The sequence below is a fragment of the Mytilus galloprovincialis genome, chromosome 3, assembly GCF_965363235.1.
Source record: "Mytilus galloprovincialis chromosome 3, xbMytGall1.hap1.1, whole genome shotgun sequence".
NCBI classification, from domain to species: Eukaryota; Metazoa; Mollusca; class Bivalvia; order Mytilida; family Mytilidae; genus Mytilus; species Mytilus galloprovincialis.
Window position 1 is genome coordinate 5,988,699 of NC_134840.1, and position 17,503 is coordinate 6,006,201.

Here is a 17,503-nt window from a genome sequence, read left to right on the forward strand (position 1 = left end):
AGACAAAAACAAAACTGATTTAAATACAGTATGTTCAGAATTTTTTTGAAAAAGGACAACAAAAAGAAATTTATTATTCTGATATCAGAAATAAATTCAAAGCGGAATGTCAGTTCTTTTAATTGAGATAACTAGTTTAATAACATTATTTACTAGATAAAAAAAATCATGATATTATCTGGATTTACAATCATTGACTAAGCTTGTCATCCACTCACTTACTTTAAATGCTTTTAAAAGTTAACCTGTCAGTACTAAAATAAAGAAATGTGGTATAAGACAAGATATTTTATTCCAATTAAAGGGCATATGAAGAGCAAAGTAATGTACATGTATTACAATGATTTACATATATGTATATATAATGGAACAATGATGTTGATATTAATCAAATAAATATGGAGATAACCAACTCCATTCTTAGATTTTAAACCACAGCCAGATCAGAGCCACACATATATTTGAAAAGGCATATAACAATTATATCTTCAATTAACAGCCAAATATTCCCAAAGGCCCAATTAAAACAATATCTGTACTCTATATATTGATAGTTTTCTGAGTTCAAAACATTTATTTTTCAACACTTTTCAATGCCTCTAGGTTTTCTTGAATGAAAAGCCTATTAGATTTGGCACTTGTGCTTAACTTTTCAATTTTTTTACACCTTATTATTATATTATCATTAAATTCTTTTCATAAAACTTATAAAGGGGAAACTGACATTTATGGTATAGTTGCCAATGAGATAACATTCTGGAAACTTATCACCAGAGTCCAAGTCTCTGTTAGCAGTGACAGTTAAATTACAAGTCACTTTACATACATCAACAATCAATACATTCCATTGTTTTAAGGCAAATGAGGAAAATACATGTAAGAGTAACAATTAATAGCCTTTGCCTTACTACATGCACAAGAGAATATTAGAAATTATAATATAAATAAGTAAATATCAGAGGCAAAAAAGACAGGACTTAGCCACTGGACTTTTAGTAAAGTATGCCCTTACCAATCCTTAGAGGAGCTGCTGTATACTAGAAAAAATGATGTTGATGATTTAACCCTATCAATAATCATTTTAGCATTACATTATTGTCAATTGCTATCTGCTCTATTTGTTCCAACCTGTTATGAGAGTCAAAATGTATACCTAGGGTGGGAATTAAACCCATGTACGTTCATTTACTTTATTTTTCTTTGTGTACATAAAATGTACATGTACATGAAATATATCAAATGCAAAAAATGCTGTAATGTATCATTACACCGGCCCTCACCAGTTAAGGACCAAGTAAAGGAAGTCCCTGCACCTACCTAGACGTATTTCCTGGGTAAGATGTATTATATAACTCTTGAAAGTATAACACGATAAAGGTTATTGGTAAGTATATAGTAACATCAACGTGCAATTCAGGTAAACAGACTGTCAAACATAAACAATCTACCACGTGTTTGTCTGCTGTGCTTGAATTCAAAACGACCCATCAGGCTTATTTACACGAATTTTTGCTCAAGCAGACAGTTAAATATGTCCGTTTACCTTATGGGGTCTGTTAAGAATGGATTTGCTGTTATAAATTGTGTATGCATGGAAATATAAGGAAGATAACATTGATTTTTACCGTAACTTTTGAATACACAACATTCCCAAGGTATCCCCACAAAACACATGGCTACTTTGTAACGACGGCTGGTAACGTGTAGCCACTTTCTAACGGCAAATGTGATTGGATGATCTTCAAAGATCAATAATAAAATTCCTAATAAATGATTGGATACGAATTTGTGTCAGATTATAAATAGGTGAAAAAATGTAAACATTGAAATCCGCCATCTTGACGTAGGAAACAAACTAATTTTCAGTCTTGGATTAAAGGACATTGCCCACATTGCCAGCGTATCATGCATAAACAGTCATCTGCAAATATATCTTTCAATTTGTGTTTTACACTTACTTTTCTATGTTTTAGTTAATTTAATGTTTTAATTTACTACAGAATGGGACATCGTTCTCAAAGATGCCGTAGAAAAAATTATAGGTGGCGCTGTTTGTGGGCGTAAACATTTTACATACGGGTTCTTTTTTTGTCGACAAATTGACCTCTATCTGTCAGATTCAGGCGTTTGCCTTCCAACTGTTGAATGCGTGTGGCCATACATCCAATTAGTATTCAAATTAAAGTTCGGGTTACTGTTTGAGTTAAACTTTGAGTTAGTTTTCGAATTCAAGTCATGCTTAAAATTAAAGTTCTAGTTAACATTGAGTTTCGAGTTGGACTTCGAATTTGAGTCACATTTAAAGGCAGAATTATAGTTACAACTTTGAATTTGAGTCACTTCTTGATGTAGAGTTTAAGTAAGATTCGAATTTAAGTCTCATTAAGATTAATTAAGGTTTCGAGATGAAATTCGAGCTATTTTATATGTCTTTTTGAGTACGTAGTTAATTTTTTTAATCGCCGAACAAGGGCTTTTGCTCGGGCTTCCGAAAAGAGGGCTCCGGGATATGCGTACTAAATAAACAATGTTGCAGTATACAAAACGCAACATAGGAGTTGAAATAAAGTAAGATGTGGTGTGATTGCCAATGATACAACTATCCACCAGAGTTTAAATGCAGTGGGTGTAAGAAATCGTATATAGGCAACCGTACAGCCTTCAACACTCCGTAAAGTCAGCTACAAAAGGCCACCATGCACTATGAGCAAAAAAAATTATTTTTTAACAGATTTCAATAGGTCGTTTGTTTAATGTGCTTGGATGGTAATCACCAAAGTTAAAGATCAAATTAAAGTTCGAGTGGTTGTTCAGAGTTATTTGGTATGAAAAAGAGGAACGGCAGACAATAACAAAAAAAAAACAAAATCCTAAAAATTTTACAGTATTTCGGACACAATTGGGAATTTGGGATATCCCCAAACCACTTGGTCATGTTATTTGATCTGAAATAGAAGCAGTATTATAATAAATTTGTAAAATAGTCCATGGAACGCTGTGTCTCGCCTGATATTGCTGCTTTCAGTGTTGAAGCGTAATGTTGATAGGCTGTTCATTCATCGGTCAAAAAAATAAAAAAAATGTTTTTCTGTAAATGTTTTTTCTTGATATTGAGGAAAACTCCTATACAAAGTTTAAACATGGAGGTAATAAATTTATCATGTCAAAACAGTTTAAATCGGTTTTATTTAACTAAAACAAAACTGTATGGTTTTCAACAATTAATGAGCAAAACCCATACCCATACCCCATTCGACGACGTTGTTGTGTCTCACTGCCGCTACATTGATGTCACAGGCTCGACACAAATCAAAAGACTAATACTTTTTTGTTAAGAAATGAGACACTTCTAATCATGCAACTCACACTTAAGTCACAGGAAAACCGGGGGAGGGGAGGGGGATCGGACTAAGCGACAAAGCATCAATTCTATAAAATAAGAATTCTCCGATTTTTTTTTTAGCGTTAATGATCATTTGAACATATATACGAATATCAATCTTTTACTTTTAATCAATTGAATTCTCTGATCTACCTCGCACTAATTGAAAACTTTTGGGAGTATCTGTTTCACATGTGACAACGAGCATGTTCCAGTTGTCGTAACCATAATACCTTCAACTTTTACTCGAATGTGAGTTTCCAAATAAAACCAAATCACTCGGTTTGTAATTTCGCGAATAACACGACGGGTGCCACACGTTGAGCAGAGATTAGCCCCGATGGATTTAAATTACCCATTCATACCGATCTATTGAGTCAGCCAATTGAAACTGTTTTTCAAGCCACCGCAACTTTACCGCAACTTAAAGTTGGGGGCATAGTGTTTAACCTCTTTCCGTCCGTCCGTCTTTCTGTCCCATTATGGGTATATAGTTATTCCGCATAACTTCCTCCAACAGTTTGAATCCTAGGAAGTTTTCTCTTTACTCTCTGTTGGTACATATATTGAAGGTGTGTTGCATGTGGTCAGGGTTTAATTTTTATTAATATATGATCTTTTCTGAGAAAGTTAAACTTTGTCATTTTTGGGAAATTTACTTGCATAAGTACCTGGCGTTTCCAAATAACTCCTCCTACAGTTTGAATGCTAGGAATTTATCACTCTGCTAGCTGTTTGTACATGTATTGAAGGTGTCCATGTGGTCAGGGATTTTTACTTTTATTATTTTTCCTCTTTTGGGAGAAAAACTGAACTTTGTCCTTTTTGTGGTATAAGCGGTTTAATGAGTGGAGTGCGGATGCATCACTTTGTCCAGTTTACATTTTTTTCTCGTGTTGTGCTGTTACACTACTGTTACAGTCCGATGTTCGCTCACATACATGTTAAACAGCGACACATGCACTTTCTTTATGTACCTGCCCCAAGTCAGAAGCATGAAGTTCAGTTGTTGTCGTTGTATACATATGTGTCATTTTTTTTTTGTACAATAGACCGTTAGTTTTTTCGTTTAATTTTTTTTGCACATAGTGCATGGTGGCCTTTTGTAGCTGACTTTACGGAGTGTTGAAGGCTGTACGGTTGCCTATATACGATTTCTTACACCCACTGCATTTAAACTCTGGTGGATAGTTGTATCATTGGCAATCACACCACATCTTACTTTATTTCAACTCCTATGTTGCGTTTTGTATACTGCAACATTGTTTATTTAGTACGCATATTCCGGAGCCCTCTTTTCGGAAGCCCGAGCAAAAGCCCTTGTTCCGCGATAGAAAATTTGTTTACGTACTCAAAAAGACATATAAAATAGCTCGAATTTCATCTCGAAATCTTAATTAATCTAAATGAGACTTAAATTCGAATCTTACTCAAACTCTACATCAAGAATGGACTCAAATTCACAGTTGTAACTTTAATTCTGCCTTTAAATGTGACTCAAACTCGAAGTCCAACTCGAAACTCAATGTTAACTAGAACTTTAATTCTAAGCATGACTTGAATTCGAAAACTAACTCAAAGTTTAACTCAAACAGTAACCCGAACTTTAATTTGAATACTAATTGGATGTATGGCCACACGCATTCAAGGGCTCGCATTAAAGGCACATTTAACATGGAAATCTATCTAAAAATAGAACAGGTTTTTCCGAATTTGTCACGTGGTTTTGCCTCATCAAGTAATGGGATAACCACATCAAAGAATGACAGGACCACATCAAAGAATGAAACAAACACATCATGTAATGAAACAACTACATTATGTTAAGTCACAGACACATCAAGTTATGTTATAACCACATTGACAAATGACACAACCATATTAAATAATGTTGAAACCACATCGAGTAATGTCAAAACCATTATGAGTAATGACAGTAATATCAGAGTTACACATAAGACAACTGTGGCGTTCCATATTATCGGCTCCACATATCCATTTTAATGTCAAAAGGTCAGATGACATAATGACCATTGACTTTCACTGCCAAACGTTTTCTATGCATGTGTACCTGTAACAACGCAGGAGCCTTTCGTGTTATATGCATGTGTACCTGTAACAAGGCAGGAGCCTTTCGTGTTCTATGCATGTGTACCTGTAACAACGCAGGAGCCTTTCGTGTTCTATGCATGTGTACCTGTAACAACACAGGAGCCTTTCGTGTTCTATTCATGTGTACCTGTAACAACGCAGGAGCCTTTCGTGTTCTATGCATGTGTACCTGTAACAACGCAGGAGCCTTTCGTGTTCTATGCATGTGTACCTGTAACAACGCAGGAGCCTGTCGTTTTCTATGCATGTGTACCAACAACGGAGCCTGCTATTTTTATGCATGTGTACCTGTAACAACGCAGGAGCCTGTCGCTTTCTATGCATGTGTACCAACATAGGATCCTGTCGTTTTCTATTCATGTGTTCCTGTAACAACGCAAGAGCCTGTAATTCAGTGCATGTCGTTGATTACTGTCTTCCATTTTTTATTTCGTTTATTGTTGTTAGCATCACTTTTTACTTTTGTATCATTCACGGGACATTTAATTGCTTATGACATAATATTGGTTTTGCTCATGTTAAAACCCGTCTTTTTTTCGTAACCTGAGATCACCCCTAGTTTTTGGTGGGGTTTGTGTTGCTTATTCTTTAGGTTTCTATGTTGTGTCATATGTACTATTGTTTGTCTGCTTGTCTTTTTCATTTTTAGCCATGGCGTTGTCAGTTTATTTTCGATTTATGAGTTTGACTGTCCCTCTGGTATCGTTTGTCCCTCTTTAACATATAGTGATTTTCATTCTCGTCAGTAGACATTTGGTTAATAATTGTCTCATTAGCAAATCATACCACACCTCTTTATTCTTATATCCAAACATATATATATATCAAACTGTAAAACGATTAAATTTAGAACCGTGTTCATGACTATAAGTAATGTACAATTAAACATTTTTTTTTTTGTAACGTAAAAAGGCGGATTGACAATTGAATTTGTTTTGTTATAAATTAGGATGTCAATTTTTTCAATCGGATTGTTTATTATTTTTCATGTCGGGGCCTTTTATGGCCGACTATATCGTATTGGTTTTTCTCATTGTTGGAGACCGTATGGTTGGCTATAATTGCTTGTCTCATTGGCAATTATACATCGTCTCCTTATTTTTAGGCATTTTTTTCCATATGCGTTTCGTGATAAATAGATTTGATCAGATTGAGAAAAAAAGTGAGATCCATGTGGAAGAGTTAGTGACCTAAATAAAATTGAGATGAGAATGGAAATGGGGAATGTGTCAAAGAGACAACAAGCCAACCATAGAGAAGACAACAGCAGAAGGTCACCAACAGGTCTTCAATGCAGCGAGAAATTCCCACACCCGGAGGCGTCCTTCAGCTGAATCCTAAACAAATATATATACTAGTTCAGAGATAATGAACGCCATACTAAACTCCAAATTGTACACAAGAAACTAAAATTAAAAATAATACAAGACTAACAAAGGCCAGAGGCTCCTGACTTGGGACAGGCGCAAAAATGCGGCGGTGTTAAACATGTCTATGAGATCTCAACCCTCCCCCTATACCTCTAGCCAATGCAGAAAAGTAAACCGAATTTCCTTCATGGCAAAATGCCTGATAATTTGGAACACATTTGTGACGGGTTCACACAAAGCAACAATTTGTTTTGTTTTGGTTAAGGTTCATATTTCCTGTTTTTTTATGTATTAGATTACCAATGTCGATAACAAGGTTTGTATGTCTACCAGTTATGCGCACTATATACTTCCCATGTCCATATACTGGGTGGAAAAACAATAGACGATGATATTGGCTAACCGAGTCCCTGTGCTTGGTGAACTTTATATGTTCAGGAGTTTAGAATATCGAGGTTTTACCGAATATTCAGTAGTACTATAGCTCATTCACAATATCGATGTTTTACCGAATATTCAGTAGTACTATAACTCATTCACAGTTAATGTCAAAATGAAAATTACAATGTTGATTTTTTTTTATAGTAGGTTATATATCCGGTAGCCGAGTCCATGTAGTCTCAAGTTGATTTTTGCAAAGGGCTTCTTGACTTTATGTAGATACTATAGCAGACCAATATAATTAAAGTATAGTTCTCTAATTTTGTTATCTCCATACGATACATGCATAGATTCCATGAGGTGAATTTACGGAAAAGCGGCGATAAAAACATGACTCTTTTCAATTTTGATTTAAAAAAAAAATGTTCTCGATTTTGTTCTTTGTTCTAAAGTGAAATAATAAAAAATGTATATGGGGTATTCGTATTCATTATTATCCAGTTGAGATCAATTCAATATGTCTCGATATGTTTAAAAAAAAGAATTGGTGAACAGGTTTTCTAGAAATGGCAGTAAGTATACAAAAGCAGGCAAATTTAGAGATGAGCAAGGGTGCGCACCCCTGTATGGAGCTATTTATGGTTAATTTAGAGTTTTTTTACTTGTTCCACTCCACACAGTTGTCTAGCTTGGAGACCCAAGGTCCCACTCTTTTCAAAATATTGGATCCGCGTCTGATAAGCTCACATGTTTATGTGAATGTCACAAGGCAAGAATGTTGATTGTGATTGTCGTTGTCTGACTGTTTTGTCGATTTGGTAATTTCGCTTTCATGTTTGTCTGTTTTATTTGTTCCTATAACTTGTTGGCGTGATTGACCTTTGGTGTGATTTAGAATGACCTTTGGTGTAGGTTTTTGTCCATCTTTGTATTTTCGTCTCTTATGTGTTGTTGTTTAGTTTGTTTGTAAAATCGTGTTTAGGAATCTGTCTTGTAAAAGGACATTTACATTTCATATCTGTGTCGGGTCGATGTAAATAAATAAACTCATCATAGATACAGGGATTGAATACAGATATTAGACAACGATGTCTATGCTAGTTTAACCAGAGAAGTAGTATACCTCTCTGGTTTAACCGCGTGTTGTTGGGTTGTTGTCTAATTGATGTATACTCACAGCCTCTTGTTATAAGTTGTTGATAGAGGTGACCACGTAGAACTTAACTTACATTATATTGGAAAGGAGATAAAGGCAAAGTATTTCAAATATATTTACTAAAGTGCATGTAACGCTTTTTGCGTAATACAAATTTATGCGTATTCCTTTGACTAAAATTATAAAACTAGCTAGCATCAGTGATATGTAAAAAAGTCGTATAAATAAAATATGATATTGCTTGATTGGATTGTTGTTTGTTGACACATTAAACCGGTCAATGATTTTGGTTTTATTGCTGAAAAGACATTTGTTAATTTACGACTTCATTTACTTTAAATCAGTTTATGATCCTTATTGTGGATGTTTATATTTGAAATTTGAATTGTCTCTCTTTGAGCGAATTAGTTCTTTGTAGTAGATCTCATTAGATATTTTCCACAAAAATGAATAGTTTCAAATTAGTCTGCAGAATTGTGGCCGATTATTGCCAGTCAAGGTTTTACATATTAAGGGCATACGATACAGTTACAGGGGAGGTAATGACGTTGCTAACGTAAAATGTTATTTTCGCGACGTCAAACTATGACATATCGGGAAAAGATGCATTTTTCGACTGAATTTTATCATTCAAACTGATTTAATTTGAAAACGAGTGCATGGACCCCTATTTTTTAAAACGGCAATTTGTTTCATTTTGCAAGGAGATTATGTGACCCAAATTTTATAAAACTGTAAATAGAGGAATTTTTTTAATTTTGATAAACATGCAGCAAAAAATGACGTTTGTTCCTCTATTCATGAATATTTGATAAATATGAGTTATTTCTGAATAAAAATTGCATATTTTTTAATGATACTTATAAAATACAGAAATTACCGATTATTTAACAAAAAAACATTTGTGTTTATCTTTTAAAACAAAAAAGTTATGTCTTTCTTTCGAAAAAGAAAATACGACACAAATCTGAATTTTGAGCAAATATACAAAATTTCGACCTCATTTTACTCAAAAAGTAGCACATGAAGGTATATTTTTTATTACATATTTGATTTAATCAGGTAAAAAATAGCCTATATGCAAATTCTCATCAACTTGTAAATACAGGTTCAAAACTGTATCGTATGCCCTTAAGGTTTAAAAAGGTTTGTACGATTTCGTGGTTATATCATTTTTTTGTCAGTTTATGTATTTTTTTTTAAATCTTCATGATTTCGTCTTTACGCATTTTCACGTTTTCGTGATTTAGCCGTTTCCCGTTTTCGTGTTTGCTGTATGAAAAATTTACTACTACTGGGTGGTTTACGGTTTGGCTACCGATATGTTTCGCGCTCATGTTCGATTATGAAATATCATAGGCGCGGAGCACGAACAATGACCCTATCTCCACTATACTGTAGTTTTAAATAATTTCCTTTAATCACACAGGCCAAGTTAACCTCATGCCACTCCAATTTCTAAGTCATGGAAATTTAGTAAAGCCGTTTAATAACATATGATACAGTTTAAAGAGTTTGTGTATGATTCATTGGAGGATATCCCCTGGTACTACTTGTTTGCCTGAAACATTGTCACTAATATTGTTCAAATGAAATGCAAATTACATTAAACATGTCGAATAAAAATCAAACAATTGTACTAATAAATCGATGACAATTAATAGTATGGAGATAATTTTTTTAAAATTCTATATATATGTATATCATTCTTCTTATAACCTTTGATAAATAACGGTTTTATGTAATATTTCGTCCTTTTCAACTTGTATTAACAACAAATAGTTTCAAGCCTTTAAATCGTTAGAGAACTATAGAATCTACAAATATCATCCCGTTGACTACTAAAGAATTGTCACTCTCTATATGTTAAATGTTCAGATTTTCAAGGATTTGTATTGGAAGACTTACTATACAAATTCTTAGATTTTATAATGCTCGGTCATAGTAAACCTTGCATTTTTTTTAAGATTGAAAATATAACTATCTCCAAAGGATAAACAACGGACGGTGTGGAATGAATTATATTATTCATCCAATTGCGAAAGACAGAGATAATGAGGATGGTTAAGTGATTGAATTTACTTTTCCGTCAACTTGTCTTCTCGTGAATAATCATAGCTGTTAAACTCACCACAATTCGCGAATTTATTTAGTTTAAAAGTTTAAATATATACATGACATAATGCTTTATTATAATTCGTTATTAAAATACAACTAATTGCACAAGGAATTAAATTGAATTTCAAATTTAAATCCCTCAGATAATAACTTCAGGCATAAGCATAAGTGTCGGAACACGTTACCTGGCGACAGGTAAACAAATTTACGTACCCGAATTGTGAAACGAGTCCTTTTGTTACCAAATCAAGCATGATTTAAAGATAATATGGTTCACTCGATATAGATCTACCCGACAAATCGATCTACTTCGGTTATTTCCGTTAGAGCAAAATTAGAACGTTGAACACATTTATCGGTTCGTGCCAAAAGGAATAGAGTACTTAAAGTAAAATACAAAAATATATTGTGACAGGAATTTACGTAACAGTGTGATGATATGAAGGTTTCATAAATAGGAGATATTTTTAAGTGTAAAACATGTCAGAAGACACATTATGTGTTGGCGATTCTGTTTGTCTTTATGCCACAGAGAGCTATGGATTTGTTATGTCCACACAATCAAGGTGGGTGTTTTAAAAGGTTCAAATCGATCTTATATCTTAGTATCACTGTCTTGATTTTGAAAATGAAAGTTTCTAACTGTCTATATCTAACTATCTATAACTTATGGATATGTACGACGAAGAATTGTATAACGAACGAGTGATTAAATAAAGGAAAGAAAGTATTACAAACTTCCCCTTTTTGGTGGTAATTGAGCGTTTGAAATAATACATCAACAACTATACACATTAGAGCTGGTATAGGGATTGTTGTCATCTATTTCGTTTCACTGTCAGCTAAGAATCTTCCTTTTTTTTTTGTATAATCGTCTAACAAACTGCACGAGAATTTTCGAAATAGTTTTTAATTTCAAATAAAGAATTGTAACAAATCAATTGACTCGAATCTGCTGTTTGGAATAGCCACAAACCAAATTGTTGTGAATTTACTACAGTACTGGAAAACCTTTCTGGGGTAACCATCAAGTGCGTGTGTATAGCCATTTACTACAAGGAATGAAGGCAACAGCAAAAACAAAATAAGAATCCTTTTTTCAAAAGAATTCATTTATTGATCATTTTATAAAAAAAACAGTTGAAGATAAATAAAGTTCAGTTATCAAATTTGTGGCGAACTCCAACAAGTAGGGAACATGCAATTTATACAAGACTTAGACATTATAAATTATGAAAACGCCTATATGAATTGTTGTTCTTACTAGAAAGTTACTTGAACGATAACAGGATAGAACGCGCCGTTTTTTTCTTATATCTTAGTCATTCACGTAAATAGACCAAATTATGGTAGAATTTATTTACATGGGTAAAATCTATATACCCACATACATTGCAGGTAGACTAGCAATCATATACCCCATTGCTTTTAATGAATCTGACACCAAATTTGGCAAGTGGTGTCGCAGTTTGTGCTACAGTTTCATTTATAAGTATTGGGGGGGGGGGGGACGTGCTACAGTTTCATTTATAAGTATTGGGGGGGGGACGTGCTACAGTTTCATTTATAAGTATGGGGGGGGGACAAATAACGACCTTCACCTTTTTAAAAGTACAATGAAGATTCAAATGCAGTAGATTTCTAGATATGGTACTAGTGTGTCTTTATTTGGTAAACGACTGGAGCATAGGGAACAAACAAAATATTGCATCAATACCCATAATTGCTTTCATAAAGTTATTTCAAATCATTGTAAAAAAATAGAAGTCATTGGGCTTATCTCCTTTTATATCCCACTGGCATGACATCGTTGAATGTTCAATATCCTCTTACTTACCATTGTATCTTAATGATAGATTATTAGATTCTATAAAGTACTATTTTGCGATGTAATGACTATTGATCTGATACATGCAGTTTACCTATATTCTATTGTATTAACTGAAAGGTAAATAAGTCGGTCATGTTGACGTAAATCGATGATTTGCTCCTGTGTTTAGTGAATATCGAATATGGATTTCCGACATTTCCAACGCATCTCTTTTACAGCTATCTATCACGCTTTTTGGTAAAAACAAATCAGAGACATGAACTTATGCAAACTATATAGGATATGAAATAAATCGCCGACTATAAAATAACTGTATTTGGTATATGCATGGTTCCTTGCTTAATTGAACGTCTACATGTCTGTCAGATAGGGTTCACCCGACCTTGAGCTCATTCCATGGTCCAATGAGCAATGTTAAAATGAAATGGTTGTCAGGTGCATGTGCATGTCCATTTAGTAGGTTTCATTTGACCTTGCCCTCAATTTCATGGTTCTTTGGACAATTTTTAGATTGTGTGGTTCTCAGATATATTAAGCTATGGGTTAAATACATTTAGTGTATCTTGAATTCAATATCTATTTTGTAAAAAAAATGACTGAATTTCTTAATTTGTATTACATTTGACAAAGTTTTCAGTTTCCTGGCTGTTTTCCGAAATTTCTTGATAAAAATCTTAGTTTATGACCCAAAAATAGTATCTTCTAGCTATGAAATTGTGTCTATTTCCGTTAAAGTTCGCGATTATTAAGGTTAAGATACAGTAGATTTACATTTGACAAAATTTCCGGTCTCTAATTTTCGGCGAATTTAAAATAAAAATCTTAGTTCTTGCCTTAAATACTAATTTCTGTTTGTAATGTTCCCAATAGAGTTATATAATGGTAATAAAAGATGTTGCCTCATCAGTAACTTAGATACAATTGTTTTAAAACCAAACTATTCTGTATGTTTGTGTCTGTCCAAAGGCAATCACACTACAACTTCTTTATTGTAACCTATTTCCCCCACTATTATCTGGGTAGACTTTTAGTATATCAAATGTGATGACAACCTGGACACACAAACGCTTTGTTGCAGTTGACCTTCAAATGAATGTGGTTATTCTTTTAGGTCCTTTCTGGTCATATAGCCCTTCAACTCAGTGTTTCGGAACTATCTTGGCTTTCAAACATTCGGCTTTCAGTGAGTCCAGAAAAGTGCTTCGAATTCATGGAATTCATAAAGTGTTGTTTTTATTTTGGTAATGTTTAAGCCTTTTCTGCATAAATTGACTAGACTTAAAGCCACCAGCCATCGGTTTAAAATGTTGGTGAAGGGCGCCGATGATTTACCTAGGCGATTTCGGAGTCGAAAACAAAACTGAAATTAAAGAAGTCAGTTTTTTTTACCGTCAGTTTGCTTGGCAATTAATGCACCATAACTTTAAGCCACCAATCATAACTATGTCATGTGTTATTCATCAAATTTTACATTTTCATATGCCTATAGCTAAAGAAACAAACTCTTCTTTAACCGAACATTCATTTCAAAGGTATTCTAATCTATCTGTCAATATGATTTTAAGTCTTTATTGATTGTTTAAATGGGGTATTAAGAAAATTCATACATTATAAGCAAGTTCTGGTGGCTAGTTCGATGAACCATTGACTCGTTATATTAATGTCTGTTCTTCTAAAAGTGTGAATTGATGTTCGATACGTTGATTCACAATGAAGTAATTAAACCAGAAAATGAGAGTTACCTTTTATTTTTTTTTGGCTCCAAGGCTTGACTGAAGTATAGAAATATTGCCACTTGGACTTCTCCTGCCCTTGTTATCTCGTAGTAGTGCTCTTATCGAGGGCATGAGGTCTTGGGTCAATCCAAAGACTTACAAATCCGTTATCAGCTATATATAGAATTCAGCATTTAGGAGTAAAAGCAAAGACTGGTCGACTAGAAGTCAGAATTATATGTTCGGTAGGGTGACATGTCTTTTTTCTAACCGTTTTTATATCTTGTAAACTAACGCGGGCATGTTGAGGAAAGAGCAAGGTTGATATTCACATCTCATTAACATGCTCTCGTCCTAATCGGCATTTAATTTGCCACTTGATTTTAAAATTCCATTTAATATCAGTTCATCAGCCTCCTAGGTCCTCCTACTCCTCCTCGTTCTGAAAAAGGGTAGGGTCAATGCAGGATAATTACATACATCGTAGCGACTCGTGGTCGCAATTTTGTGTCAATTCGTTTTGGGTGAGATCCATGCTATATATATATATCAGAGTATAATTTGTAATTTCTGTATTTTATAAATGTCCTAAAGATTTATGCATTTTTTATTCAGAAATAACTCATATTTATCAAATGGTCTTGAATTGAGAAAAAAACGTCATTTTGTGCTGTATATTTATCAAGATTAAAAAAATTGCACTATTTACAGTTTTATAAAAATTGGTCCACATAATCTCCCTGGAAAATGAAACAATATGTCGTTTAAAAAAATAGGGGTCCATGCACTCGTTTTCAAATTAAATCAGTTTGAATGATAAAAATCAGTCGAAAAATGCATCTTTTCCCGATATGTCACAGTTTGACGTCGCGAAAATAACATTTTCCGTTAACAAGGTCATTACCTCCCCTGTAACTGTATCGTATGCCCTTTTTAAAAAAGTGTATGAATACACGAGGTTCCGTATAAACCGTAGCAAACCAAAATTTATTGGCGTTCGGAACTTCCTCGTTCTTTCTTACAAACCTCCCCTTTTCAGTAGCAGTAAATGATCTCACACCCCTCAGTCGATATTCCATGTTTGCAGAACCATTCTAAATTAATAAGTTTTATGTTGGTTGTGATGAAAATTCATTTGATGGCTAATTTTTATCACCTGACCTAGACCCTCCGTATTCACTAGCTCTAGGGGCATTAGCTGTCAAATTTATATTTACCGTTTTGACTCAGATTCTCAAATTTGATTTATAACATACTTAAACGTGTATCCAAATAAAAAAAAGTCTAGAATAAGGAATGATCAATATATGCCGTCGATGATAACATGTATCAGCATTCCATATGTATTTTAGTATATTCGCCATCTACCGAGAATAGAACATGCGTAATCCATCTCTAGCTAAGGGATTACAATGATGTTAGATTATTGACTTGCAAATCAACAATACATCTGCGATATTTTCCAGCTTATTTTCACAAATTTTGGCCAAACTGTCTGCTTTGATATGACGAACTGATGATTATTTAAAAATTCTGATTTCAAGTTTTAATACTTAAAACAAAAAGAAAAATATAATACAAAACGAGCCTGAATATTGTTTTTGCTGGCTGCTTCACCAATATGTACATTTTGGGAAAATAGTCATGTATAAAATAAAATTGATAATGGAAATGGGGAATGTGCCAAAGAGACAACAACCCGACCATAGAAAAAAACAACAGCAGAAGGTCACCAACAGGTCTTCAATGTAGCGAGAAATTCCCGCACCCGGAGGCGTCCTTCAACTGGCCCCTAAACAAATATATGCTAGTTCAGTGATAATGAACGCCATACTAATTTCCAAATTGTACACAAGAAACTAAAATTAAAAATACAAGACTAACAAAGGCCAGAGGCTCCTGACTTGGGGACAGGCGCAAAAATGCGGCGGGGTTAAACATGTTTGTGAGATCTCAACCCTCCCCCTATACCTCTAGCCAATGTAGAAAAGTAAACGCATAACAATACGTACATTAAAATTCAGTTCAAGAGAATTCCGAGTCTGATGTCAGAAGATGTAACCAAAGAAAATAAACAAAATGACAATAATACATAAATAACAACAGACTACTAGCAGTTAACTGACATGCCAGCTCCAGACTTCAATTAAACTGACTGAAAGATTATGATTTCATCATATGAACATCAGGCACAATCCTTCCCGTTAGGGGTTTAGTATCATACCATCATAACATATATAGTCATATGACCTCGGTCTCCTTTTTTGAAAAAAATCGACTCAGTGGTTAATTATTAGATTTTCACTTTAAAAAAAAGAAGAGTATAGTAACCTCAAACTCGGAACAATATATAAACCATGTGTTTGTCACAGCTTTTAGGCGTTTTAAAATAAAATTCATGAAAATTATCACAATCATTGGCCCAGAAGGATATCTGAAGAGATCGGTGCACTTTTATGGGCCTTTTTTTGGCACGGAAACTTAGTGATCGGACGGAACTTACTTCAGTGTGTTATTATCGAGATTTCCGGTTGCATATGTTTCTGAATGGGCAAAACTGATCAAGATTTAGTGAGTTACAGCAAATCCTTGGTTACAGCAGCCAAGATTTACATTCTATTTAACCAATGTAACAATGATAGATTTATGAAGTATGAAACGACGAGTTTCCGATTTGATCAATGAACTTGGGAACAATCGACGGGAAACGTGATAATTGTTTATGGAAAAAAAAACAAACCCACACATACATGACATGTACATTTATGAAAATAAGATGTTAAATGTATTTTTCTTTTTCTTTCCAATACATTAAATTATCTTTTTACAATACAGTTTCAAATATGTTATTTTAAAACATACAGTTGTGGTTAAAAAATAGAATTTAATCATGATAGATCAGTATATAACTGGGGCATCATCTACAGGGGCAGATCCAGCCATTTTAAAAAGGGGGGTCCCAACCCAGAGATAAGGGGGTTGCAACTACATGCTCCCATTCAAATGCAGTGATCGCCCAAAAAATAGGGGGTGGTTCCAACCCCCGGACCCCCCCTTGATCAGCCAATGCTTCTAGGGGGCACACAAGTCGACTATTGATATTGTCAACTTTCTCTTTAGTGAAGTAGAGATACTTTTTAATTGCTTACGCATCATCAGTTTTCTTACCATGAAATCTTACACAAGATTTTCCATTCAGTATATATCCAGAAGATAGTCTTTTTAGAATTGAATTACTGAGTGATGTGTTTTAGCATGCCGATATCATTAAGTTTTTACCAACTTTTGTTCATGTAGATATCATTTAGGTGTTAAATGAAGAATTCCATGTTATAATATATCCGGTATGTTACTGTGACATGAACTTGAAATGCCATTTTATATCATGTTTATTAATGGTTTATTTGGTAAATTACCCTATTTTCAATCAAGCACCCT

The 17,503-nt window shown here is 33.9% G+C and overlaps 1 protein-coding gene across 22 annotated transcripts in view; it reads left to right on the forward strand.

The window, feature by feature from the left end:
* LOC143067039 (inositol 1,4,5-trisphosphate-gated calcium channel ITPR3-like) overlaps positions 1-17,503 on the forward strand; it is a 152,194-nt gene that overhangs the window by 3,220 nt on the left and 131,471 nt on the right. Inside the window, exon 1 of one of the 22 annotated variants that reach the window (XM_076239979.1) lies at positions 10,801-11,085. The exons of the other annotated variants lie outside the window; for them this stretch is intronic. Coding sequence (XP_076096094.1) covers positions 11,000-11,085 — 86 coding nt within the window. The 5' untranslated portion in view covers positions 10,801-10,999. Of the gene's footprint in view, positions 1-10,800; positions 11,086-17,503 lie in introns of those variants that run through there. 22 annotated transcript variants of the gene reach the window in all.